This window comes from Leopardus geoffroyi, chromosome D1 (genome assembly GCF_018350155.1).
Source record: "Leopardus geoffroyi isolate Oge1 chromosome D1, O.geoffroyi_Oge1_pat1.0, whole genome shotgun sequence".
NCBI lineage: Eukaryota > Metazoa > Chordata > Mammalia > Carnivora > Felidae > Leopardus > Leopardus geoffroyi.
In genome coordinates, this window is record NC_059329.1 from 18371129 (window position 1) to 18396800 (window position 25672).

The 25672-nt window shown below is 47.9% G+C and overlaps 1 protein-coding gene across 1 annotated transcript in view; it reads left to right on the forward strand.

The window, feature by feature from the left end:
• Positions 1-25672, forward strand: part of LOC123600810 (tubulin-specific chaperone cofactor E-like protein) — a 161699-nt gene that overhangs the window by 118404 nt on the left and 17623 nt on the right. Inside the window, exons 18-21 of the mRNA XM_045483199.1 lie at positions 3575-4176; positions 11266-11827; positions 20533-20732; positions 25082-25465. Coding sequence (XP_045339155.1) covers positions 3575-4176; positions 11266-11827; positions 20533-20732; positions 25082-25465 — 1748 coding nt within the window. The remainder of the gene's footprint in view (positions 1-3574; positions 4177-11265; positions 11828-20532; positions 20733-25081; positions 25466-25672) is intronic.

Below are 25672 nucleotides of genomic sequence, written 5' to 3' on the forward strand. Positions count from 1 at the left end.
GTTCCTTGACTTTCTTTTTCTCTTCTATTGTCATTTTTAAAGACGACAACCTCCCACCTTTGAAAATAGAACGGCTCTCCGTTTGGGTCTGATGTTTCCTCATGATTAGGTTCTGCTGTGTGTCCCCTCTCACACTCCAGCAGAGGTGATGTGTGTTTTTCTCACGGTATCACATCACATGTGGGGGCCGTGTCCGTCCAGCCTCCTCTCAGTGGTGATGGGCACATTGGTCCCCTGGTCAGGTGTCAAATGTCTCCACTCTGCAGGCACAGTGTTTTTTTCTCTTGCAACTAATGAGCAACCCGTGGGAAGATACTTTAATAAGACGGTGCAAGCATCCTGCAGAGAGAGAGAGAGAGAGAGAAAATATGAGCGTGAGAGATTGATAAAGCAAATGGGGCAAAATGCTAATTGTAGGCTGATATCAAAATCCCCTTCCTCCATTTAGTGCCCATTGATGACCTTTGCTTGTATCAATCTTTAGCATGATGATTACAAGCTGATGGTTTCCAGCTCCAGCACTCTGTCCACTTTGACCAAACAATAGATGTCAGTCTACTATAAGTAACAGTCTTCTGTCTCTTCTGTGTGTCTGCCTGCCATCTATTTATATCCATCCATTCATTTATCTATCTCAGTCACCTTTTTTTTTAATCAAAGTATAATTAACATTCACTCTTATACGTTTCAGGTGTACAGTACGATTCAATAACTCTATACAATTCTCAGTGCTCATCACTATAAGAATACTTCTAATTCCCTTGATCTATTTCACCCCTCCCTCCACCCATCCTTTGGCAACCACCAATTTGTTCTCTATATTCAATAGCCTGTTTCTTTTTGGTTTGTCTTTTTTTCTTTGTTCATTTGTTTTGTTTCTTTTTTTAAGTTTTTATTTATTTATTTTGAGAGAGAGAGAGAGAGAGAGCAAATGGGGGAAAGGCAGAGAGAGGGAGAAAGAGAGAATCCCAAGAAGGCTCCACAATGTTAGCCTGGAGCTTGACACAGGGCTCGAACTCATGAACTGTAAGATCATGACCTGAGCCAAAATCAAGAGTCAGACACTTAGCCAACTGAACTACCCAGGTGCCCATATTTGTTTTGTTTCTTAAACTCTACAAAGGAGTGAGATCATATGGTATTTGCTTTTCTCTGACTGACTTATTTCACTCAGTATTACACCCTGTAGACCCATCCATGTCATTGCAAATGGCAAGATTTCATTATTTTTTATGGCTGAATAATATTCCATTGTGTGTATCTATCTATCTATCTATCTATCTATCATCTATCTATCTATGCTTATATATATACAGATATATATCGAAAGAGATGTAGATATAGATACAGATATAGATATAGATGTAGATACTGATATAGATATATACACACCACTTCTTTATCCATTCAGCTATGGATGGACACATAGCAGCCTAAATGTGAATCATCTATCTTATCAGTATGGACACATAGATTCCTATTTTTTCAATTATTTATATTTGCTATCACACTTGTTAATGATTTGGGTGTTAAACTTATTCCAGGTTTGGCCTGTGGGAGCCCTTTGAGTTGCCTCCTATGTCCTTTTGGCACGCCTCTGTCATGTTCTTACTTTCTGCCGAGCTGGAGGAAGTTCTTTTAAATGCCTTTTTTAGAGAGAGACATGTGGACAGAAGCAGCCCAGGAGAACATGCTTTCCTCAGGTGGAGGGTCAGGGCTCATGCTTGAGACATCCCCCAGCGTGCCTCAGCCAGACCTTGTGTACGTGGGTCTGGCAAGAAGGATGGGAGTATGCACGTTTGATTAACGAAGACTTGGGTACTAAGGGGTTAATCTGGTCAGGATCTCGTAGGGTCATTAATCCTGGGGATCGGACCAGGCAACAGCTGCAAATCAGGAACACGATCTTCTTTGGACGTAGGAAGAGACAACTACTGTTTCTGTGTTCAGATATTTTTAACCAGCCTTCTTGTCGGCGGAGCCAGGCTGCCCAATTAAATAATTTCACAGAGGCATTTCAGGGGCCAGGGGAAGTTTTATTACTTCACGTCTGTATGTTCCAGACTTTCAGACAAATTCAGACAACACAATAAGTCATAAAGTGAGAGCCATTTAAATAAGTCATGTTATTTGCTATCACCATAAACCTGCAGTCAATGTTATAACATTCATAATTTAGAGACAAATGTGAAAATCCCTCCATACAGACATATTTAATCGATGCTGAACTAGCCTTCAACTCCACAACCGTATGGTATCGCAGTCAACGGGAGTGGAGATGGTCCTTTAGCCCAGAGGAAAAGGATTGGCTTTCAGTACATAGTGCAGAACTGTGGAGTTGGTACTTGTGGGCAGAGATTTCATTGCCGTGCAATTTATTTCTCTGTAGTGTCCCCTCTGTCCTTGGATTGTAAAACACGATTAAGGAGGGATAGCATGCATAAAAGCTAAAGAACGTTTTAAAAAGGCAAGATCCTATCCTTCCAGGTGGTGATGGGGACCTCCACAGATCTTTAGACTACACAGACGTGTAGGTAGATTTCTTCTGGCTCTGGATTCATCCATGCCCGGGCCAGGTCGAATTCTGACAGACTAAAATAATAAAAAGACATGGAAAGGTTGCCCAGAACTCCATGATGGTAAGCAGCACGTGCTGTTAGCATTTCGTGTGCTGTACTTTGTGACTCAGAGACTTGATCTATCAGGGAAGGCTTCCAGACAGAGGTGTGGTTTGAAACGAATCTTGACAGGTGGGTAGGATTTGGCTTTGTGAGGTCCATCCGGGCAGGGGAGAGAATGTGAGCAAAAAAGGAGGGGGTGACCAAGGGCAGAGGAGGTAGAAGAGGCCAGAGGGCATGAGGAGCAGAGAAATGACAAAGACAGAGTCAATCTGTAGAGTAAAAATGCCTACATAAAGTGTATCCTAATAGAAGGAAGTGTGAAGAGGGGAAGGGCATACTATTTAATGAGACTGTACTATAGACTTCATATATTAGGTCATTAATCCTCAGAATGACTATACTAGGTAAGTATTGTCCTCAGAGATGGTATCCACAGGTCTCTATGGTCCCCAAAGTGCTGATTCTTTCCAGGACGCCGTCTCTGAGTCTCCAGAGTCCTTGAGTCAGGGGACTTGGCATTGGGAGATCTGGATTCGAATCTCTCTGGTACTTACGGGCTGGATTAAGTTAAGTCACTGAACTTGAGTTTGTTGTCTGTAAGATAGGGATGATGAGGCTTTGCTTACCCTCCCAGGTTGTTGAGCAAAGTCACACCAGACAGTCGACAACGGTGCCTGGCATTAGTGACTGCTCGCTAAGGCTCAACATCTCAGAATCTTCTACGTGGAGCGCTGAGCGCAACAGGATCACAGGAGCACGAGGCGTTCACTGAGCCTTTGGTCACCTCAAATGAGGATGACAGCAGTCCAGAGCACACAGCACTCATTGAGCTCACTGTGCTGTGCAAGTAAGAGTGCACGTGCAGCGTGCACACACTCACATGCATCCAGTGAGCGCGCACACACTCTCCCTGACCTCTGTCCCTTTCCTGTCTCCCCCTTGGCCACCCTCAGCTCTGGAATGCCCGGAGAACAGCCATTTCGAGGAGTGCGTGACATGTACAGAGACGTGTGAGACCCTGGCGCTGGGCCCCATCTGTGTGGACACCTGCTCTGAGGCATGTCAGTGTGACGAGGGCTATGCCCTGCGAGGTAGCCAGTGTGTCACCCGGAGCGAGTGCGGCTGCAACTTCGAGGGGCACCAGCTTGCCACCAACGAGACCTTCTGGGTGGACTTGGACTGCCAGATCTTCTGCTTTTGCAACGGCTCGGACAACAGCGTCCACTGTGAGAGCGTCCCATGCAGGGATGATGAGTTCTGCATGGAGGAGGGCGGCCTGTACTACTGCCAGCCCCGCACCGACGCCTCCTGCATCGTCTCGGGCTATGGCCACTACTTGACCTTCGATGGCTACCCCTTTGACTTCCAGACCAGCTGCCCACTCATCCTGTGCACCACGGGAAACAGGCCGAGCTCAGAGACCTTCCCCACGTTCGTCGTCACAGCCAAGAACGAGGACCGGGACCCGTCGCTGGCCCTGTGGGTCAAGCAGGTGGACGTGACCGTGTTTGGCTACAGCATTGTGATTCACAGGGCCTACAAGCACACTGTGCTGGTGAGTAGTCACAGGCTGGACACCAGGAAAGGGGATGTGAGAATGGGGGTCCTGGGTCCGTGGGCCAGGCCGTGCAGCTGAAATCAGGCTGGCCTAGAATCCGAGAAGCATAGGATGTTCGAGCAGAGAGGGGCCCTGCTCCTCCAGGGGCCCTGGAGATTTTCTGTCGTTTCATCTTGCAGATGAGGGCACTGAGCCTCAGAACGAAAAATATTCTGCCCAAGTCACGGGCACCAAGTTAGGAACAGAAATGGTATCCTTCATAATGTAGCACAGTGTACTGGAGACAGCACAGACCTCGATTCGAATCCCAGCTTGGCTAGGGCTGTGTGTCCTTGGGCAGTCACTCCATCTGCAAAGGAGGACACATGCCTAGCACGGGTTAGGCGTCTGTAAGTGCTACTCCTGCCCAATCCACCTCCTCCCCTTTGTTGAGATCAGGATGATATTTCCCTGCTCTGGCCTCCTTCCACCTCTTGCAGTCTCCCCATTGCCTGCCCCCACCCCCACCCCCATAGGATCCGGGAATTAGGAGTCTTGCACACGGTCGGAGCCCATCAGGGGCTCTCCTACAATCTCCCTGTTCACTTGGGTGTCCGTTCCCTCTCTCTGCCCTCCACTCCCTTGATGAGGACAGGGCAGGTGGGGGTTGAGGAGCTCTGAGTGCTCATCATGCAGCCTGAGGACACCACCCGGCGACATACCCAGCCACTCCTCCTCCCAGCTCCTGCTCTGGGCACAACTGGGAGCACTAACAAGCCACCAGCAGCGTCACTTTAGCATTTCGGAGGAGCTGATATGGGGTGTGCACCTTTTACCATCATCCTCACTGATCTGTGGCATCATTTATCTCTAAGGGGACTCCTTTCCATCTTGTATACATCCTCTTTTAAAATTCTGAGCTGTTACTGGAGAGTTCCCTGAGCAACGTTCCAGATCTCGTTCCTTCCTTAGAATCGCCCTAACCTCCTTCTCTGACCAAGAGAGGCTTCTGAGCTTCCTAATTGCCTGCCCTTTCACATTTATCTGAAAATGTGCCTTCTTAGCATCTAAGGCAGAGGTCTCACTGCGCCCATATTTCTTCCCTTCCTTGGATATTATACCCAAACCCCCGATTGCTTTCCTCTGTGCTTCCCAGAACAGTTGGCTCCTGTATCCATGATGGCACGAATCATATTGTGATTTGGGGGGATGTTCATGTCTAACTCGCTCAGTACTAGTCGTGGGCCCTTCTCGGAGGGCAGGAGCCCTACCGAATCCGTCTTTATGTTAAATGAACACACAGCACCCAGTCACGGCTCCACACGTTCGTCGAGTGGGTGAACGAGATGATGTAACCCTTCTCTTCTAAGGATCCTAGGACTTTTATTTTGCTGCCGGTCACTTCTTCATCAATCTGTGAGATTAAATGGCCACGGAGGTGAGGTAGGAGTACATCAGATGCCTCGCCTTTAGCCACGTGAGGTTTCCAGCGGATGTCCGGGTAGATGAAGCCATCCGGTGCAGTAATAGCCCTCTCCTCCGTGTCGTCATCATATGTGTCAAAACAAGCCTATCAGTCATTCTGTCCACGTGGTTTGCATCCTAGTTGTCCTTTTCTCCTCATCTGATCAACTTCTACCCTTAGATTTGTACATTTTCAGGCGGTTCCTTATCTCCTTGACATTCGACATTCTTCTACCATTCTACCTCGTAGGGTTATTTTTTTCTTTTAAAATAGAACTTGCTCTTAGGTTGTCCCAACCAGTGTATTATGAAATTGCATTTTTCTGCCTTGTGTCACATGCTCTTCAGCATTTAGGTATATGGACTCCTGAGACTTGCATGCTGTTTTCTGACCCAGTTATTTTCACACGTACACCATTGGAGCCTCATGAACACTTACTTTTTTCTTTTTTTTTTTTTTTATTTGTGCCGCCCCTTCTCGTTCATGGTAGCTGATTCCTTGCTCTCACTGGGAGTCTCTCTCCCTTGCTTCCTGCTCTAGAACCAAGGCCCTAATGGGGCAGCCCACCTTCCAGGCCCATGTCCTGCCCTGGTCTCATGGGATATGGTCATGGCTAAAGGCAAGAGCCATGGGAACCACACAGCTCGTTTCTTCCCCCATAAAGAGATAGAGAGGGAAGGGAATATTCATTTCCTGGGGCTGCCATCACAAAGTATCACAGACTAGGTGGCTCTAAGCAACAGAAAGTTATCCTCTCACAGTTTTGGAGGCTAAGAATCCAAAATCAGCTCCTAGCTACTGGCAGTTATAGGCGATCCTTGGCCTGTGGCACCATAACTGCCCTCTCTGCCTCGTCTTCACGTGGCCTTCTCTCTCTGCACCTCTGTTTCTCTGTGCCAAGTCTCTCTCCCCCTTTGAGGACACCACTCATTGGGTTTAGATCCCACCCTGATCTAGTATGACCGCATCTTGACATGACTACATCTGCAAAGACCCTATTTCCAAATAAGGTCACATTCACAGGCACCGGGGATTAAGACTTCAGCCTATCTTTTGAAGGGGGAGGTGGGGGGGAGGGGGACACAATTCAGCCCACAACCAGGGGTAATTAGTAATGGGCATCAAGGAGGAATCGATTAAAGGGGTGGAGGGACAGGGTAGGAGGAGCCCAGCAGGGCCCGTCTTTCTAAGTCACCCAGATATCCCGAATGTCCAAGCTGTGAACTCAGAGTATGTAGCTTTCACATCTCTGACATGAAGATCAAGTTCAGGATGCTTGAAGGTTCTTTTCTTTGGGGGCCTGAGGGATAGATTTAGTATTTACTTTGAATTATTAATATGCATTACGGGACCTGCTTGTTCAATGATTTGCATTTGTTTTTCCCATGATGTTATTATTAGTCACCATCTCTCCCTGAGAAAAGAATAATGGCCATCACAATGACAGTGTGCAGTGAAGTGTTGGGCAAAACACAGCATAGAGCCCCGGGTCACTGCCGGTGCTCTCAGAGATGGAGGTGACATGGAAGTGATTCCTTGGGACACAGGGTCCCTCTATGACTCTGACCTTTCCTTGCAAAAAACGGTATCAAAGGATGCAGGGAAATCCACTAAGATAAGAGACGCTAGAAATAAATATGCTATCTGTATCCCAGCTGGGGTTATGGGGGTGGGCAACAGAAGGTGAGCCACTCCTGGGGGCAATACAGCAGCCCACGTCTCAGCCATCCACAGCTAGAGCTCAACAGAGACGGCCTCTCCCCTGCCGTGTGCCCCCAGGCTTCAGCACAGCCAGGTTCTTCATGGTCCAGGACAAGGACCCTCACAGCCAGTGTCTTTATCTCTTACTGGCAATCCTGTGGCCACCAGTGAAGGGTGAGGTTTTGAGCATCCCCCTGGCTCAGTTTAGTTTGGTGGACTTTTATCGATGCCTATTCTGTGCCAAATTCTAGGGGTAGAGAATGAATCAAATTCTGAGTTCTGTCCCAAGAGAACTCAGAGTCTAGTAGCAAAGAAAGATGCACTAGCAGGTTATGTCGATGTAAGGTGAAGTGTTCCAAAAATGTGTTGTGTGGAGAGTCGTGAGCACACGGGTTGCCTACGCCAGCCTGGGAGTCTTCAGGGAAGGCTTTCTGGAAGAGGTAACCCAGAGCTGAGCCTTGAAGGGGTATGTTAACCAGGCTGAGAATGAGATAGAAGTATTCTAGGAAAGGAAAACATCAGTGAAGATCCAAGGAGTAGCAACGTGCGCAGTAGGAGGGGACCTCAGGACAGCCGAAGAGGCCATAGAAACAAATTGGGGCCAGTTGTGTAAAAGAAAGTTCTCTGCCAAAGATCTGGTATGTGGTCTTATTCCTGATGCTTGACTGTTTGAAACACATGTCCTGACCTCACCCCCAAGCCCTGTTCTCTTTTTCCTCTGCGTCTCCCTGCCCACCCATCAGGCTCTGCTTCCATCCCAACCTCTCCCTTCCTGTGTCTCCTCTCCGTCTGCTTCCTCTCTCCCTCCATTAGTCACCCAGAGAGAGAGAGGGGACAGTGAAGTTGGCAATGGGGGTGGCATTCATGGGGCTTCGGAGGCAGACAGAAGCCGTGCCTGCCCGGCTGAGTTGAAGGGGGTTCCTTTCTCTGGGTGCTCCTGGGCAGTGACGGAATTTGCAAGCCCTTTGGTTTGAATCCGTTTACAATGCCTCCCCCAAAGTATCGCCTCCTGCTTGGCACCCTGTGGCCAAGAATACAGAACGCGAGGAAACTCAGGAGGGAAAGCAAGTGGGCACAGGTGAGCCTTTGTGGGGGGGCACAGCTTTGTTTACCAGTGTGGGTCTTCAAGGCACGTGGGAGTCCCATCGGCCTCCGCTTCCCTCAGTGACCTTCCACACCTGTGTTCTGTGTTTACCCAGAGCCCACATCACCGCCTCTGGGCCTCCTGGTTCAGACAGTTGTGTTCCCCAGGCACCACTCCCTCCTGCACTCGGCCTCTGAAATGACCTGTCATGCCATGCTATTCGCCCTCTCTCTTCCAGGTTCAGAGAAGGAGGCATCCTCTCCCCTCCCCCTCCCCCTGTCCCTCTCTGTCTTGCCCTCTCAGGGGTCTACCTGTCTGTCATCACCTCCCCCTCCTGTGCTAGGTCCTTGTCTTCAACCCATAAACATGTTCATTCTAGAGCAAACCTTGACCCTGATCGCCCCCAGCTTCTACTCAGTCTCTCTCCTCCCTCCCTCTCCAGTTTCCTGGAGAGAGCCACCTCTGCTTCCATATCTCCCATTTGCTGTTGAACTGTGCCTTCTGACTTCTGGCCTCCTCGTTCTGCTGAAGGTCTCTCATTAGGGTCACTGAATGGGAAGAGAAGACAGAATGACTTCTCTCCTGCAGAATGAATGGGTCTTTGTCAGGCGTGATCTCATGGCCTCTGCCATGTGTGACATTGCACCCAAGGCCTTCCATGATCCAGGCCCAGCACCCCCACCTCCCTGTCTTCATTTCCCACCACACCTGGTATTCATCTCATTCCTCCCTGACTGTCCTCCTTTAGGACCAGGTGTGCACATCATCGTCTTCTGCAGGTGTGCCCGATTCTGTGCCCAGGCTGAGTCTGGTGCCTGTGCATCTATTTATCTTTATCATTGCTTTTATTGGATGATGTTATTAGTATCTGTTTAGGTACTTATCTCTGCCACGTGCCTGTGAGCAACCAGGGGAAGGGCCCTGGGCTTTATTCCAGCATCTAGCACAGTGCGTGAAACACAGCAGTGACAAATGAATGAATGAATTCTGCCTGGACAAATATTCGTAGAAGAGGAGACAGTTGGGTTACAAGGTGAAGGGTGAACACTGCCCCACAGAGAGGGAGGACAAGAGGAAGGATGTCATTTCTGGGCTGGGTCAGGTTCCTTAGAGGCAGAATCTGACATGGGGATTCTTAGGAAAGTGAGGTAAGCACCAGGGGAAGAGAGCTCAGCAAGGACGTGGTCTGAGGTGGAGACCAGCTTCACCCCGTGCCACCAGGAACTCTGGCACATGACCTGCATACAGGGCTGGCCCCCTGTGTTGGTTTGTCATTGGAGTGGGGTCCTAATCTCCTGGGCTTCCATTTGGCCAAGACCAGCTGTGAATTATCATTAGTCCACAGTCACAGTGGCTGAGGGGGAGGGCCCCAGGCAGGACCCAGAAAGCACCACCACGCTTGTAGCGAAGGAAATGGCATGGTGGAATGATACAACCCGGTCCACTTGGGAAGCGTTGCGTTTTGCTGGAATGGGGGAAGTGAGTGGATTGGGTCTGAGAGACATGGGAGCAGCTCCTGGAGAGCCCTCTGTGACATGTTGAGTGTATTCGACATTTTACCCAAGCCACGGAAAGGGTTTGAAGTGTTGGATTAATGGCTTTTGACGGCATTAAAAAATGGTGGAGTGTGGCAGTAATGAGTGAATGGAGGAAAGGGGCAATACCAGAGCAGGGGGACCAGTAAGGGGAGTATTCAGTAGTCAAGGTGAAGGTGGTGAAGGTCTGAACCAAAGCAGTAGCAATGGGAATGGGGGAGTGTCAGATAGGGGAGAGATTAAGGTCAGAATCTGGTCAGAGAGCCATCTTAGAACACTCCCAGAGGAATGGCCACCTGCGTCTCTCAAGAAGAAGACCAGCTCTCCTCTCGGCCCTCACAGTAATCTCTATTTTTCATCACGCACCCAGCCAGCCACGGGCTACAGGATTCAGCTCATCTGAATCCAGAAAGGGGCAGCGCAAAGGCAGTGCAGTGTATGTTAAGGGATTTCCTTTTGCGAATTAAAAATATAAGGGAGGAAACATGTGTCAAGGGCCCTCTCAGCATGAGGCATTGCGCGGGGCACCCGGCAGGTAACGAGGGGAAGATGGATATAAAGATCAATAAAGTGTGTTTCCTGCCCTCAAGTTGCTCATGATCTTGTAGGCGAGACAGGAACGTAGACAACTAACCAGAATATAAGGCCGACTGTGATGTGTGCTGCCTCAACAGCAGCATACATGTGCTTGATCTTGGCCAAAGGTGAAGAAGAATACGAATATAAATAACCTTCTGGTTGCCCAGATGAGAGAGTGATTAATTCTCGCCACAGGCTCAGACAGCCTTGCTTTATAGAACAGGCGACATCTGAGCAGGGTCTGGGAGGAGAGAGGGAGGCTGACGGGTGAAAGATGGCATCCTGGGTAGAGAGACCAGCAAAGTCAAGTCATTCTTCAGGGGAAAAAAAAAAATCTCAAAGGGATTAATAAACTGGGGCTTACCTAAAACAAATTCACAGCAGAGCTGGAAATAGAGACACTGGCGTTCTAGATTTTGGTGTTTTCGCCTAAACTTTAATTGAATTCCTATTACCCTCTCATTACCTTGAGAAAACAGTTTGAACTCCTGCGGGAAATAATGCTATGTAAACAGAAGGCACCGAAATAAATAGGTGTATTAGTGTACAAAGGATAGTCATTTAAGTCTGTTCAAATCCCAATAATAATAGTTGACTGATATAAACGACACTGCACGCCAAGATTGCATTCACCCGGCTCAGACCCCCCTCTGGGGCTGCCGCTCTAAAGACTGATCGTTAGGAGAGGTGGGTGTTCCCGGGGCCGACTGTATTTCTCCACTGCGACCCTCTCTCTCCTGTAGGTCAACAATGAACGCTTATATCTGCCCCTGAAGCTGGGACAAGGGAAAATAAATATCTTTTCCTTTGGCTTCCACGTGGTGGTGGAAACTGAGTTTGGCCTGAAGGTGGTATATGACTGGAAGACCTTCCTGTCCGTCACGGTCCCCCGGAGCATGCAGAACGCCACGTACGGCCTGTGCGGCCGCTATAACAGCAACCCCGACGACGATCTGGAGATGCCCATGGGTCTGCTTGCTTCCAGTGTCAACGAGTTTGGGCAGAGCTGGGTGAAGCGGGACACTTTCTGCCAGGTTGGCTGTGGGGACCGCTGCCCTTCGTGTGCCAAGGTGGAAGCGTTCTCCAAGGTGCAACAGCTCTGCAGCCTGATCCCCAACCAGAACGCCGGCTTCACCAAGTGCCACAGCAAAGTCAACCCCACCTTCTTCTATAAGAACTGCCTGTTTGACTCCTGCATCGATGGCGGCGCGGTACAGACGGCCTGCAGCTGGCTGCAGAACTACGCCAGCACCTGCCAGACGCAGGGGATCGCCGTGACGGGCTGGAGGAATTACACGTCCTGCTGTGAGTCCTTCCCTCTCCCTCTCCCCTTGTGTCTCGGTGGCATGTGGGCAGGCCAGGATCCCAGCCCCCGTAGAAATCCACTGAGCAATCTAAGGATAGGCACGTGGAACTGAGTTTGACATCTGAAACGAGATATGTAACCTCCCAGAGCCTCCATTTCCTTATCCATAAAATGGGGATAATACCACCCATTTCACACGTGGCTCTGAGGTTGGAATAAGATCACGTACGTGTCGCACAGAGCACCGTGTATGGCCTTTGGGCTCAGCGAGGGCACAGTAAAATTTTAAGAAAGGACTGATGGGGGAAGAGTTAGTAGGTGAGTTAGTTTGTCCTAGAACCTCATAGGCCCCTCCCTGTGCTGGTAATTTACATGCTTTCTCTGTGCCATTCGGTTTGGCTCATATATGTCACCTATCAGTCTTTGTGTTCATGAAACAGCAGAAGGTTAAAAGCGCGAGAAAAAGAATTAGAGCCCCTTGCTCTTTCCTCAAGGGTTGGTGTGACCTTGGAGCAAGTTGCTTTTCCTCCCCGGTTCTTAGTGTCCCCCTGATAATGCTGTGATAACGCCTGCTGCCTACACCCTTTATGCTACAGAAATATCCAGAGGATCAAATTAGGTAATTGTAAGCATAACACACTTCATGCATGCCAAGTGGTGGTGGTGTTACACTAATGGCTTGCTCTGAGCCAAGCCCAGTGCTAAACACTTTATCAACATTATCTCGTTTATTCTCCTCAATAACCCAATTAGTCAGGGAGAAACAGAGACTCAGAGGAGTTAAATAACTTGCCTAAGGTCAGATGGTCTGCGTGGCAAAGTCAGGATTCGACCTTCTAACCCCAAAGCTCTTGCTCTCAACTCTTATCCACGAGGCTGGTGTGCTATGTACCGGAATAATTTGCCCGCATTTAGCACATCATAATAGGAAAAGATTGGGAGGAGAAATCGCTAGTGGTTTGGCCAGTCTGCCTTGGTTCATTTTCCCATCTCTATCTCATTAGCTATAGCAAATTTCTTTTAGGCCTAACCGTATGAAAAGGCTACAAATGGATACTGAACGCTCAGCTCTCTAAATAAGTGATCCAGTGGGGGTCCCAGAGAATAAACCCCCTTTCCATCCTGGAAAAGGGGAGAGTTGGATGAAAACCCAGAAGCAGTGCTTTAGTGTGATGCTCACACGGCTAGTTTATATCCCCCAGGATTGGATGTTGAACTTGGGGGAAGGAAGGGAGGAAGTAGGGAGAGGGAGGGAAAAGATGCCAGTACCATTTCATCTAGGCTCAGTCCCTGAGAGAGAGATTGTGGGGAGGATGTCAGCAGGAGTGACTGTCCAGGCTAATTGGCCTCTGGTGACTTCAGTGAAATAAATGCGCCTATAAAAAAGTCAGGGTCTGGATAAGTCCCCAGAGCTGCCCTGGATTCATTGGGGTCAGCATGGGGGAGCTCGAGAGCTTGCCCTCACCTAAATCAGAAAACCAGGCTTTGGCCTCAGGGGCCTAGAAATGGTGTAGGATCAGGAAACTCCTTTGGGAAAGAGACTGCCTGCTTCCTCTTGAGACCTGCTATAGGGAGTTTCTCCTTTTCCTGTGGCCATGCCATGGTGACCGTACCACTCACTAGGGTGGCTGGGACGGGTGTCCAGGGCATAGTATTTGCCACAAAGCATTGCTTCTGGCTGCAATATGCAGGGAAATCATAGGCAAGAACTGTTTTTGGAGGAGGCTAATGTCAGGGACTCTCACCTTAAATTACGGGTCTCGATTTCCTCCATGGGAAGGAAAAGGAATTGAGTTAGTAAGCCCTTTCCTTATCCATGGGGAAGAAAGTACCCTCCCCCCGCCCCCCACCTGTGACCCCATGTCTATCAAGCTTGAACCCATAGGGCTAAAAATGTGCAGGATGTAGGATGGGGAAATGGTTTTGAAAAGATAGACTCTTTAGGATATAAAGGCCATTTCTTCTTGTTCTTCTTCCTCTCCACCAGCAACCCTTTCCTCTCCCCTCCTCAAAGTTCTGCATAGACTTTGATTGCCTCCTTCATATATAGTAATGGGGAGCTCTATCCAAGGCACTCAGAGCAGAGTCTGTCCTGCTTCACCCCTGTCCTTGGGCCCCGTCCCTGCCCAGACCAGTTGCCTGCCAGCAGGGCTTAGGCTGGATACATTATGGCCAACCCTCATTAAGAGGGTTTGACTTTCCCCTACCTTGGCACTTCAGGACAGGGGCAAAGATCCGAAAGACAGCTTCTGTTAAGATGGATGGTGGTAGCGACTAGGAAAAAGAAATGCTAAAATAAGAGAAAAAAAAATTATGCTTTAAAGGAGGTATGTGGGTGGGGATGGGGGGCGGGCACAGTTGGAGGCAGCTGAGTTTTCCATTTTGAATTTCAGAAGCAGAGAAAAGCTGCAGGAGACAGAGTCTTAACTCAGCCATTCAATCTGAGATTGGTGAACACAGAAAGCCTGTCGTGAATAGGGCTGTTAGTAACCGTATCTGACTTGATGTTAACCTCTGAGCAGTGAGGGCAGTATTCACAGTCCCCTGTCCCCCACCCCCAAGAATTAATCCAATTCAACCCTCGCATGTCGAGATATGAGAACTCGTGTTTTCGGGAGAAAAAGGGTTAAACCGGAATTGTCTGTTAAACTTACCCCTTGTTGGTGACAAGGTAGAATGCTGTTGTTTTTCAATGATTTTGGCTATCCCTATCAATGGGATAATTTATTACTCAATTACCACATCTGTAAATGAAGTGGAAAACTTCACGCAAGTTGAACAAATAGGTTTCGAGGGGGGAGAGGGAGGTCAGTTGTCTTAATTACTAACCCCTCCTTAACATTCACTCAGCTGAGTCCATCATTCCTTCAGCCCCTTAATGGGAGACTTAAATTAGCTGTGTAGTTGGTGAGTCTACAGTAAGCAGGAGGAGAAGAAAATTATATGCGTAACAGTGACTTGGCTCTGACTGGGTGCCAGGCACTATTCTAGGTGCCATATGAGTCCTCACTCATCTTCTCCTCCCAGCAACCCTGTAAAGCAGGTGCTATTAATAGTCCCATTTTCTGGAGGAGGAAAGTGAAGCTCAGAGAAAGGCAGGAACTTTCCCAAGGAAAGTGGCTGCAGGCAGTGGTCTTTCCTCTGGGCAGTGCTGCCCCTCCAACCCTGGGCAGACTAGGGGCCCCAGGGACTGGAGCCCCCCTGGTGCTGCAGCAGGTGTACAGGAGGACCTCTGTACAGGATCAGGTCTGCGGGGGCCGCTGAGAATTAAGTGTGATGATGTCTCGTGATCCTTGTGCCACCCCCTGCTTGACACCTGGTGAACGCTCAGTCAAGCTGAGTGTCATTTTCATTTTCCCTTTTATTCAGAGTCCTGGGTCCAAAGTCTGGTAATGAAGGGTTCTCTCCCACATTTTTCTGCAGATCCAATAAATTCTTGTTGAATAAGGTCTCCTCCTACAACTGTCCCCACTGTTAATGGCAGAAGCTGTCACCGATGTACCAGGCACTGAACTAGGAGCTTTGTAAATTACGCCTCGTTTTATCTTAACGACTAGTTGATGAGGGAAATGCTATCTGCATTTTTACAGAGGAGGAAACAGAGGTTTAGACAGCGTAGGTAACCTGCCCGGGTGACCCTGCTAGTTAGTGCCAGAACCGGGGCTCAAACCAGTCAGTCCAATCCCCCCGCCCTTGTCCACTGTATTCTACTACATTGCTTTTACGGGGGATCCATATATCCTGCCCACCTGGGACACAAAGGCTAAATAAATCAGTGCCCTGCCCACAACAAGAGTCACGTTCATGACCACAGTAGAAATCCAGGGGCAGAGACATCATCCCCCACAGCTCTCGGTACGTCGTTTGGGTGGAGACGATCCACATTAGGAACTTTTAAAGGTTGCTTTCAAGAATCAAATGTTTTCTTAACCACCTACCCTGATCTCAGCACTGTTTTGGACCTCATGGAAGACTCAGAAGGACAAAATAGTTCAGAGTCTAGTCGGGAAAATAGGATCAGCATCCTTGGAACAATAGTAGGCTAAATCAGTAATGGATCTTCTCGGATATTAAAATGTATTGTAGAGCTTCGGTAACAAAACCAAGTTAACACTGGCACATGAACAGCCAGATCAACCAGTGGGAAGATGAGAAAATCCGGAAATAGGCCCAAACTCTAAAGAGAAATTAGCATTCAGTAAAACTGGCATTTCAAATTACTGGGCCGGGGTGGGGTGGGGCGGGTAATGTATTTATTCTTCAATAGACAGGAAAAGGACAAAGGACAAAATAGAAGAGGGGAAATAGCAAAAGCCTCCTTTCACTCCTCACTCCAAAATAAGATCCAGACAGAACCAAGATCAAACATAAAAACGTAAGTTATAAACGTACTCGGAGAAGACAAAGGCGTTTTCGTTTTTGTTTTTGTTAGTCTTGCAGTAGAGAGGGCCTTCCTCAGCGAAACACTCAAAGCCGTAAGAAAACCCTGCTAGATTTGACAACTTTAACATTTTAAATTTCTCCATGGCAAGAGCATAATCAAATACAGGTCCAAAAAGAAAAAGAAGAAGAAGAAGCAATTTAAAAGACAAACGGTAAACATTTTGGAACACATGACAGACAAAAGTCTATTTTTAATTTTTTTTTTTCAGATTTTATTTTTGATTGTGTTCATTGCCTCAGACTTTAAGGGCATTACGTATGCAGGCATAGTGACCTCGGGATATGTTACAACCTCTTTTCTCCCTCTTGGTTTTTATTTATTTATTTTCACTTTCATTTCATTTTTTTATTTTTTAAAATTTACATCCAAATTAGTTAGCATATAGTGCAACAGTGATTTCAGGAGTAGATTCCTTACTGCCCTGAACCCATTTAGCCCATCCCCCCTCCCACAACCCCTCCCATAACCCTCAGTTTGTTCTCCATATTTATGAGGCTCTTCTGTTTTGTCCTCCTGCCTGTTTTTCTATTATTTTTTTCCCTTCCCTTGTGTTCATCTGTTTTGTCTCTTAAAGTCCTCATATGAGTGAAGTCATAGGATTTTTGTCTTTCTCTAATTTCACTTAGCATAATACCCTCCAGTTCCATCCACGTAGTTGCAAGTGGCAAGATTTCATTCTTTTGGATTGCTGAGTAATACTCCATTGTGTATATATCCCACATCTTCTTTATCCATTCATCCATCGATGGACATTTGGGCTCTTTCCATACTTTGGCTATTGTCGATAGTGCTGCTATAAACATGGGGGTGCACGTGTCCCTTTGAAACAGCACACCTGTATCCCGTGAAGAAATGCCTAGCAGTGCAATTGCTGGGTCATAGGGTAGTTGAATTTTTAGTTTTTTGAGGAACCTCATACTGTTTTCCAGAGTGGCTGCACCAGCTTGCATGCCCGTATTTTAATTTTTAAAAAGTTTTACAATTTAATAAGAAAAAAAGTTCAACAACACAAAATGTGTAGAAGACACGAAAAGGCAGTTCACAGAAGAAAACATACGAATGGATTATAAGCAAATGTAAAGGTAATCAGCCTCATAAAGAATGCAAACTAAGTAAGGGCATAGTCATTTTTTTTCAAGTTTTTTACTGCTGTAGAATACACAGAACATAAAATTTACTATGCTAACCATTTTTAAGCATACAGTTCAATGGCATTAAATACTCACATTGTTGTATTCACATTACTGTGAAACCACCACCACCATCCCTCTCCAGAACTCTTTTTATCTCGCAAAACTGAACCTTTATACCCATGAAACACGAACTCTCCAGTTCCCCACCCACCCCAGCCCCTGGCAACCAACTGTTGGGTTTTCTGTCACTATGAACTTGAAGACCTTGGATAGCTCCTGTAAGTGGAATCATACAGCATCTGCCTTCTTGTGGGAGGCTTCTTTCCCTTAGCATAATGTCCTCAGGAGTCATTCATGTTGTGGTATACTGCAGAGTTTCCTTCCTTTTCAAGGGTGAATAATATTCCATTGCGTGCATACACCACATTTTGCTTATCCATTAATCCAACCAGGGACTCTGGGATTACTTGCATGTTTTAGCTATTGTGAAAAATGCCGCTGTGAACATACGTGTATAAAGAGCTCTTGGAGAATCTTGTTTCAAAATTTGTGAGCATGTGTCTAGAAGTGGCATTGCTGGGTCATATGATAATTCTATTTTTAATTTTGTGAAGAACTGCCATGTTGTTTCCCACGGCAGCTGTACCATTTTACATTCCTGCCAAATTGCACGTGTTATCTTTTCACATCTTTGCCAACAATGGGTTTTCTGGGGTTTTTAAAATGGTAGTCATCCCTAATGGGTGTGAGGTGGTAGGTATACCTTTCACTATAGTTTTAGTATTTATTTCCCTGGTGATTAGTGATGTTGAGCGTATATTGGCCATTCATATGTCATCCTCTTTGGAAAAATGTCTATCCAAGCCCTTCGTCCATTTTTGAATTGGGTTTTTGTTGTTGTTGAGTTTTAAGAGTTCTCCACATATTCCAGTCAGTAATTCCATTTATACATGGGATGGAAATATGTATATATCATATTTATATATGACATTTAACCTTTGGTATTTCCAAGGATCAGAAGGCTTGGTGCTAAACAATCAGTGAGGTTGTGAGAAAATAACCCCCCTCATATAGCCTCGGTAGCAGGGCAAATCGGCACAGGCTCTTTAGAGGGCAATTCGAATGCATCTATCAAAAATTTAAATGTACATACCCTTTGACCCAGTAATTCCGCTTCCAGGAATTTACTGTACAGATTCATTTACTCAGGAGGTCAAAGATAAATGTCCAAGGATGTTCACTGCAGCATCATCATAAACGGAAAATACACACCATGTAGCAGGGCAAAACCAATAATTCAAGGGTAATGGAAGGAAAGTCGCCATGAAAAAGCAATGAGCAGGAAAATATGGATACTATGCTCCCATTTGTGTGAAGACAGTGGAGATGGAATACACGCATGCACGTGCATGCACACACACACACACACGCACACACGTGTGTTTGTACATGCTTAGAAGATTTCTGAAAGATTCAGCTGCAATTTGTTACCAGAGGTTGCTTTTCTGTTGCACTTTTACACGTATGGCTTGCATTGTCTACCACATGTAGGTACTATCTTTTAAATGTAATGTTTTTATTTTTTTTATTTTTAAAAAAATTTTTTTAAGATTTGTTTTTGAGAGATAGAGACAGAGCATGAGCCGGGGAGGGGCAGAGAGAGAGAAGGAGACACAGAATCTGAAGCAGGCTGCAGGCTCCGAGGCATCAGCACAGAGCCTGACGCGGGGCTCGAACCCACGAGCTGGGAGATGAAGACCTGAGCTGAAGTCGGACACTTAACCAACTGAGCCACCCAGGCGCCCCTAAATTTAATGTTTTTAAAACCACAGTAGATAGTGGTTTTGGACACATGAAGTATACATCTGTTAAAATCCATAGAACTGTGCGCCAAAAAGTCTATTTTTACCATTTGATAATTTAAAATTTTTTTTTTTTTTTTTTTTTTTTTGAGAGAGAGGGAGAGAGAAGGGCAGAGAGAAAGAAAGAATCTTAAGCAGACTCCATGCTCAGCATGGAGCCCAGCGCAGGCCTCAATCCCACAATCCTGGGATCATGACGTGGGCCGAAATCAAGAGTTGGATGCTCAACCGACTGAGCCACCCAGGTGCCCCTTTACCGTTAGACAATTTAAAAAACAAAATATGCCCTAAAGATATACTGTATATGGTATAGAGAAGTTCTGACATAATAGTCCTTGTGCTTTTCATATGCATTGACTAAAATAATAGCCTCTACAAAACTTTTAAGCGAACCTATCTTGATTGATCGGCTAACATCGAACACGTACGTGCTCAGCACTGTTCCAGGCACACAGACCCACATAATTCCCCCCACCCAGCCATGAAGTAGGTGCTGTAAGTACCTGCATTTTACAGGTAAGGAGCTGGGGCCCAGAGAGGCTATGTGACTGGCTCTGGTCTCCTACGGCTGGCTCCAGAGTCCCACTGGTCACCAGGACCCTGACTGTCTTCCGTAAGAGCAGCCATATGCATTTGAAAACTGTAGAACATAGTTGACACACCCACACATGTGCACACACTTGCCTCCTCAGAAATCCGGGGGGTCTGGGGAGGGCCGCCGTTTACGCACTCCAGGCTTAGAAAAGATTCTGTGGAAGTTCTGGGGTGAAGGCGGGTTGCCATTGGCTTTACCAGTAAGAGGGGGCTCCACGGAGGGCTGGAAGAGTGGGGGGTTTGGGTAGGCCAAGAGGATGAGGAGGGCACGAATACGGGAGCCCAACATGAGCGGGGTCTAAAAGCAGGCATGAGTGCCGGGTGCCCCGGAGGGCCAGCAGGGGTGCCTGACTGAAGTCGAGGTGCACGATGGGAGGCGGGGTTAAGGTGGCAGGGTTACAGCGGCCCTCAAGAAGCCAGGCCGAGCAGGGGACAAAGATGTGAGGAAACCCCAGTAACCTCATCTGCCCTGCGGTCCATGACGGAAGGAAGCCGCGAGGAGTCAGAGGGAGGCGTTCCAGAAGCAGAGGGGGTTCACGGCGAGGAAAGGGTGGCAGGGCTCCCTCCGGGCCAGGCCTCCGCCTCCCTGAGGGCCTAACCGGCGGCCGGAAGGAAACTCTGAGTACCGTCCCCGTGGGCGTGCGAGGCCTGACGCGCGTCTTCCGTTCCAGCCGTCACCTGCCCCCCCAACAGCCATTACGAGAGCTGCGTGAGCGTCTGCCAGCCGCGCTGCGCCGCCATCCGCCTCAAGAGCGACTGCAACCACTACTGCGTGGAGGGCTGCCAGTGCGACGCCGGCTACGTCCTCAACGGCAAGAGCTGCATCCTGCCCCACAATTGCGGCTGCTACGCGGACGGCAAGTACTACGAGGTAGGCGGCCCCGCCCTGCGCGGGCCTGGGCCTCCGGGCCCGCTGTCAGACTGCCCTCCGACGCCCGGTTGCCCAGCGTCCCCACTTCATTATGAGGAGGGGGAGGCGGGGCAGGGCAGAGAGGTCAAGGAGGGGTCAGGCGAGGCTCTCGCTCGCTCACTAAGAACCTGATGAGGAAACGCCCATCTGGGCCTCACCCCCCTTCCGGCCTCCTCCGTCCTTGGCGTCGGCAAGGCCTCCCGCGCTGCTCGCCCACGCCCTTCGCTAGCCTGGGCGTCTCTCTCCCCACCTTGCCTGTCGTTAGGCTCTTCTGATTGCCTCTCCTGTAAATCTCGGTTTGAGAGCTTCTGACACGGCTATGGTTTGGAAATATGGTGGCTATGAATCTGACATTTGTAGCTGTCTTGGCTAAGGACATTTTTAACTGGAAAATATGGCGCTCGAGGCCAAGAGGAACGGCCTTCCTTCTCCGGGCTCTTGAAGCTCCATGAAAGCGACTGAAGGCTACCATCTCCTCGTGTGCCATTCGTCACTCGGTGCCATCTCCAGAGAGTTCTGTCTGGACTGCTTAATGCTCTGCCCCCCACGTGCTGCCCTCTGCGCCCCTCTCCGTGGGGGCTTCCGCACAGAGCCGATGAAGATGCCCTTTGTAGAGGCCGCTCAGTAAAACATTATACATAGATCACTGAATCGCTTTCTTTTTGTGCTTTCCAACCCTTCTTTATGTGCCACGATACAAAGCTAGAAAAGGCCCCTCCTGGGGAAAGTATTTGGTCTGTGGTTCCACCTCAAGCCCAGTCTCTTTATTTTATTTATTTATTTATTTTTTTTTCCCAACGTTTATTTATTTTTGGGACAGAGAGAGACAGAGCATGAACGGGGGAGGGGCAGAGAGAGAGAGGGAGACACAGAATCGGAAACAGGCTCCAGGCTCTGAGCCGTCAGCCCAGAGCCTGACGCGGGGCTTGAACTCACGGACCGCGAGATCGTGACCTGGCTGAAGTCGGACGCTTCACCGACTGTGCCACCCAGGCGCCCCAAGCTCAGTCTCTTTAAACAACATGAACATCTTGTATTGGTGAGTTGATAGGGAACAAGTCCAAGTATGGAGTATCTGCTATTTGGAGATCATTGTTACGGAGGTGCTGCTGGGGATGAGGAAGCATGTTCCCTGCCTTACGGATCTTACAAGTCTTTTAAGGAGAGAAAAACATGCACTTTAAGAAAAAAGAGGTGCTTGGGTGGCTCAGTCATTTAAGCATCTGACTTGATTTCAGGTCAGGTCATGAAAGGTCATGGGATCAAGCCCTTCGTCAGGCTCCACACTGAGCGTGGAACCTGCTTAAGATTCTCTCTCTTACCCCCCCCCCCCCCCCCCCGCTGCTCTCCCCCACATGCTCTGTCTCTCTCTCTTTCTAAGAAAAACATACATTTTTTTAGGGGCAGCTGGGTGGCTCAGTCGGTTAAGCATCTGACTTCAGCTCAGGTCACGATCTCATAATCCATGAGTCAGAGCCCGCTTCAGATTCTGTGTCTCCCTCTCTCTCTGACCCTCCCCTGCTCGCGCTCTGTCTCTCAAAAATAAATAAACATTAAAAAAATAATTAAAAAAGAAAAAGAACACGAGAACAGTTACAGAATAACTATCAACAAGTGAAAAATAATACCCTACAGAACTAATCAATTTTAAATGAAAAAGAATCGCAGCATTAGAAAAAAATCTAATTGAAATGTCTGGACTGGAAATAAATTAGGCAGAAAACAAAGAAAGTCTCCCTTTTTGTAAAAATGCGTTGGCTTGTTTGAGAACAACCAAGCTGATTTTATTTTGAGGGTCAATAAAAGAGAATGAATGCAGAAGTTACTTCAGTTCCACGTTGGGTGGGAAGTCTGCTTCGCTGATCTAGTCGGAAGACAGAAGTGTAGTAGAGGATTAGAACGAATCCAGGAAGACTTCTCAGGGGAGGTGGGTTTAGAAACACCAATTATTTGAGAGGAAAAGGCAGAACACATGAGACAAAAGTAACAGAACATTCATTTTCCTGACAGTCTCAGAGGAGAGATAACCAGGCTCAAAGGTGAAAAAGCACCCTTACAGTCTCTGCTCCCGGATCCAGAGACTTACTGAAATGTTTCCATCCACCAGGGGCATCAGGTGCTCCTCAGCACGGATCCCGAGGGTCTGTGGCACTATGGAACGGGACCTGGGTTTGAGCCTCGCTGAGCCACCCCTGAGAAACTGCGTCATTTCCCTGAGCGTCAGGAGCCCTATCTATGAAATGTGGCTAATAACACCAGCTCACTAGCTTGTTGTATAAACCATCTACACCACACGCCTCGCCTAGTGTTTGGCACCTAGTAGTTCAGTAATTGGTAGCTGCTATTGTTTTTGTTGTTTTTATTCCCTCGAGTAGCATTTTGTAAATAAAAAAATCCAGGCGTGTTAATGAAATGATGCATATAAAAGCCCTTGGAACTCTCAGGAAAGGCAGGTACGGCTCTCAGCAGCTATTAGTACCATAAACATTATTATCTGATTTTCATCAGACAGTCAGTGGGTTTTGACAACTGCTTATATCTGGGAAGCAGCAAACTCACCGAACAAATAACCCACATCTACTTGCCACAATTCAGACAAGCTCGGGGGCTTGTTTATACAACAAATTTCTTTGGAAATAAAGGGATAACACATCTAGCGATTAGCATGTAGAGTAATCACCCAGCTGTCATTGCCAGGTCTAATTAAGGTAAAGAAAGCCTCGAGGGGCCCAGTGACTTCACTGTGAAGCTAGTTTCGTGATCAAGTTCTCCTGTGGGATGAGTTATTTACCCTTTATCATATCCACAGATGCCGGGTTATTTTTCTCTTTCCACCCATGTAATGTCTGACTTCTTATCAGAGAGAGGCCAGACCATCCACTCAATTATTCTGCAAATCTGATAAGAGGAATGAAGCCAATCTGCAAGGCTGTTGGCACCCAGAATATTTTACAGGTCTGGGAGGAGGCAAGAGTTGGTTCCGGGAATGACTTCACTTTGAGAATGAAAGAACCGGCAATGGCATCTTGAAATGCACTGCACTGAGGAAGCTTGTCCTGCAAGATCTTGTTCTCTGTTTGCCTTTGAATCTGAGTCATATCTGCATGGGACAGCCGGGATTTTGATAAGTCTATAGATAAAGCGGAAAGCGGTGACCAGACGGGAGCAGAGGCCTTCTTGTGCCATTAAAACAGCGTTTCCGGATAGCACTGTTCTGTTCTGGTAAATTGAATCAGTGCTTCCATCTGGATGACACAGTCTGCTTGTTGAGACTACGCCCCACCTGGACGATCATGACCAAATTTCCATCCGGACTCCTTGGGAGTTCTCAATCTAGAACAAGTGTATGTTCAAGAGCACAGGCTCCGAGTGGAATTGTGTCTACAGATTATTGCTTGTTTGGGGAAAAATAGGAAAGAATAGCCACCACCATTGAGGATGTACTTTGCTAGAGGTATTTGCTATAACTATATAATTTCTCACCTTCTCAAAAGAGAATGAGTGACTCTTTTCCAGGAATAACAGCGGCTCCTATTTATTAACAGTGCCTACTGTATGCCAGGAAACGTGCTTTACACGTCTTATTTAATTTAATCTTCACAGCTGCCCTGCAAGACTTTATTATCTCCAATTTAAAGCCGAGCAAAGGGACCCTCTGGGAGGTTGGTAATGCTCCTCAGGGTGGCCCCTGTAGGGTGGCAGGGCTGGGATGGAAACCAGAAACCTCTGTTCTCTACATCTCTCACTTCGGGGGCACGTAGGAATGGAGGTAGTTGCAAACAGAAGTAATTTAGAAGTAGGTAGGTATCAGGAAAAAGTTTGGAGTGGTGACTTCAGCGAAATATTGAAATGATTCATCCTAGGAATTGGTTATAACTTTCTTTTAACCTATTTAAGATATGAAAGGCCGGTTTTATCATTCTTGAGCAAATTTTTAAATTTCATCCTCAAAGTGGAGCCGGTACTTGCCGGGATAATTTTCTACCAAATATCCTTCCTCTTCACCTACTTGCTTTAACAGCTGCACACTCCCAGGTTGGCTGTGATTAACACTACAATCCAGCTGTAAAGATTCCTGAGTTCTTGATCGAAACCAGTAAAGACCCGATTGCATATTGTCTGGCATCTGAGTTCCGTGGAACTGATGTCGTATTTGCACGGCAACAGCCCGCCGCCTGCTCCCTCCTGGGAATGCCAGCCCCGTTAGAGGTAGGCTAGCCCCGCCCGGAAAAAGGGTCCGGACGGAGAGGCCTTGGGGTCCCCAGCCCTGCCCACGGCCGGGATTAATGCCCGCGGCTCCTCTCTTCCAGCCCAAGCAGCTGTTCTGGAACAGCGACTGCACGCGGCGCTGCCGCTGCTTCCGGCGCAACCTGATCCAGTGCGACCCGCGCCAGTGCAAGTCGGACGAGGAGTGCGCACTGCGCAACGGCGTGCGCGGCTGCTTCAGCACCAAGACGTCCTACTGCCTGGCGGCCGGCGGCGGCGTCTTCCGCACCTTCGACGGCGCCTTCCTGCGCTTCCCAGCCAACTGCGCCTTCGTGCTCTCCACCATCTGCCAGAAGCTGCCCGACATCTCCTTCCAGCTCATCATCAACTTCGACAAGTGGTCGGCGCCCAACCTCACCATCATCTCGCCCGTCTACTTCTACATCAACGAAGAGCAGATTCTCATCAACGACCGGAACACTGTCAAGGTGACGAGCCTGACGTTGATTCTTGAGAAACGTGCCCCGGAACAAGGCCGTGGCTAAGGGACCTGCAAGTTTTCCCAGATAACCAAGTTTGGGGATGATGGGTTGTTGCCCCCTAGGTGCCAAACACAGATGGCCAGATTTTAAGGAATGAAAGTAGAAAGATTCTGCAGGCATTAAGAACGGGCCTGGTTTAGCCCTTTGCTCACC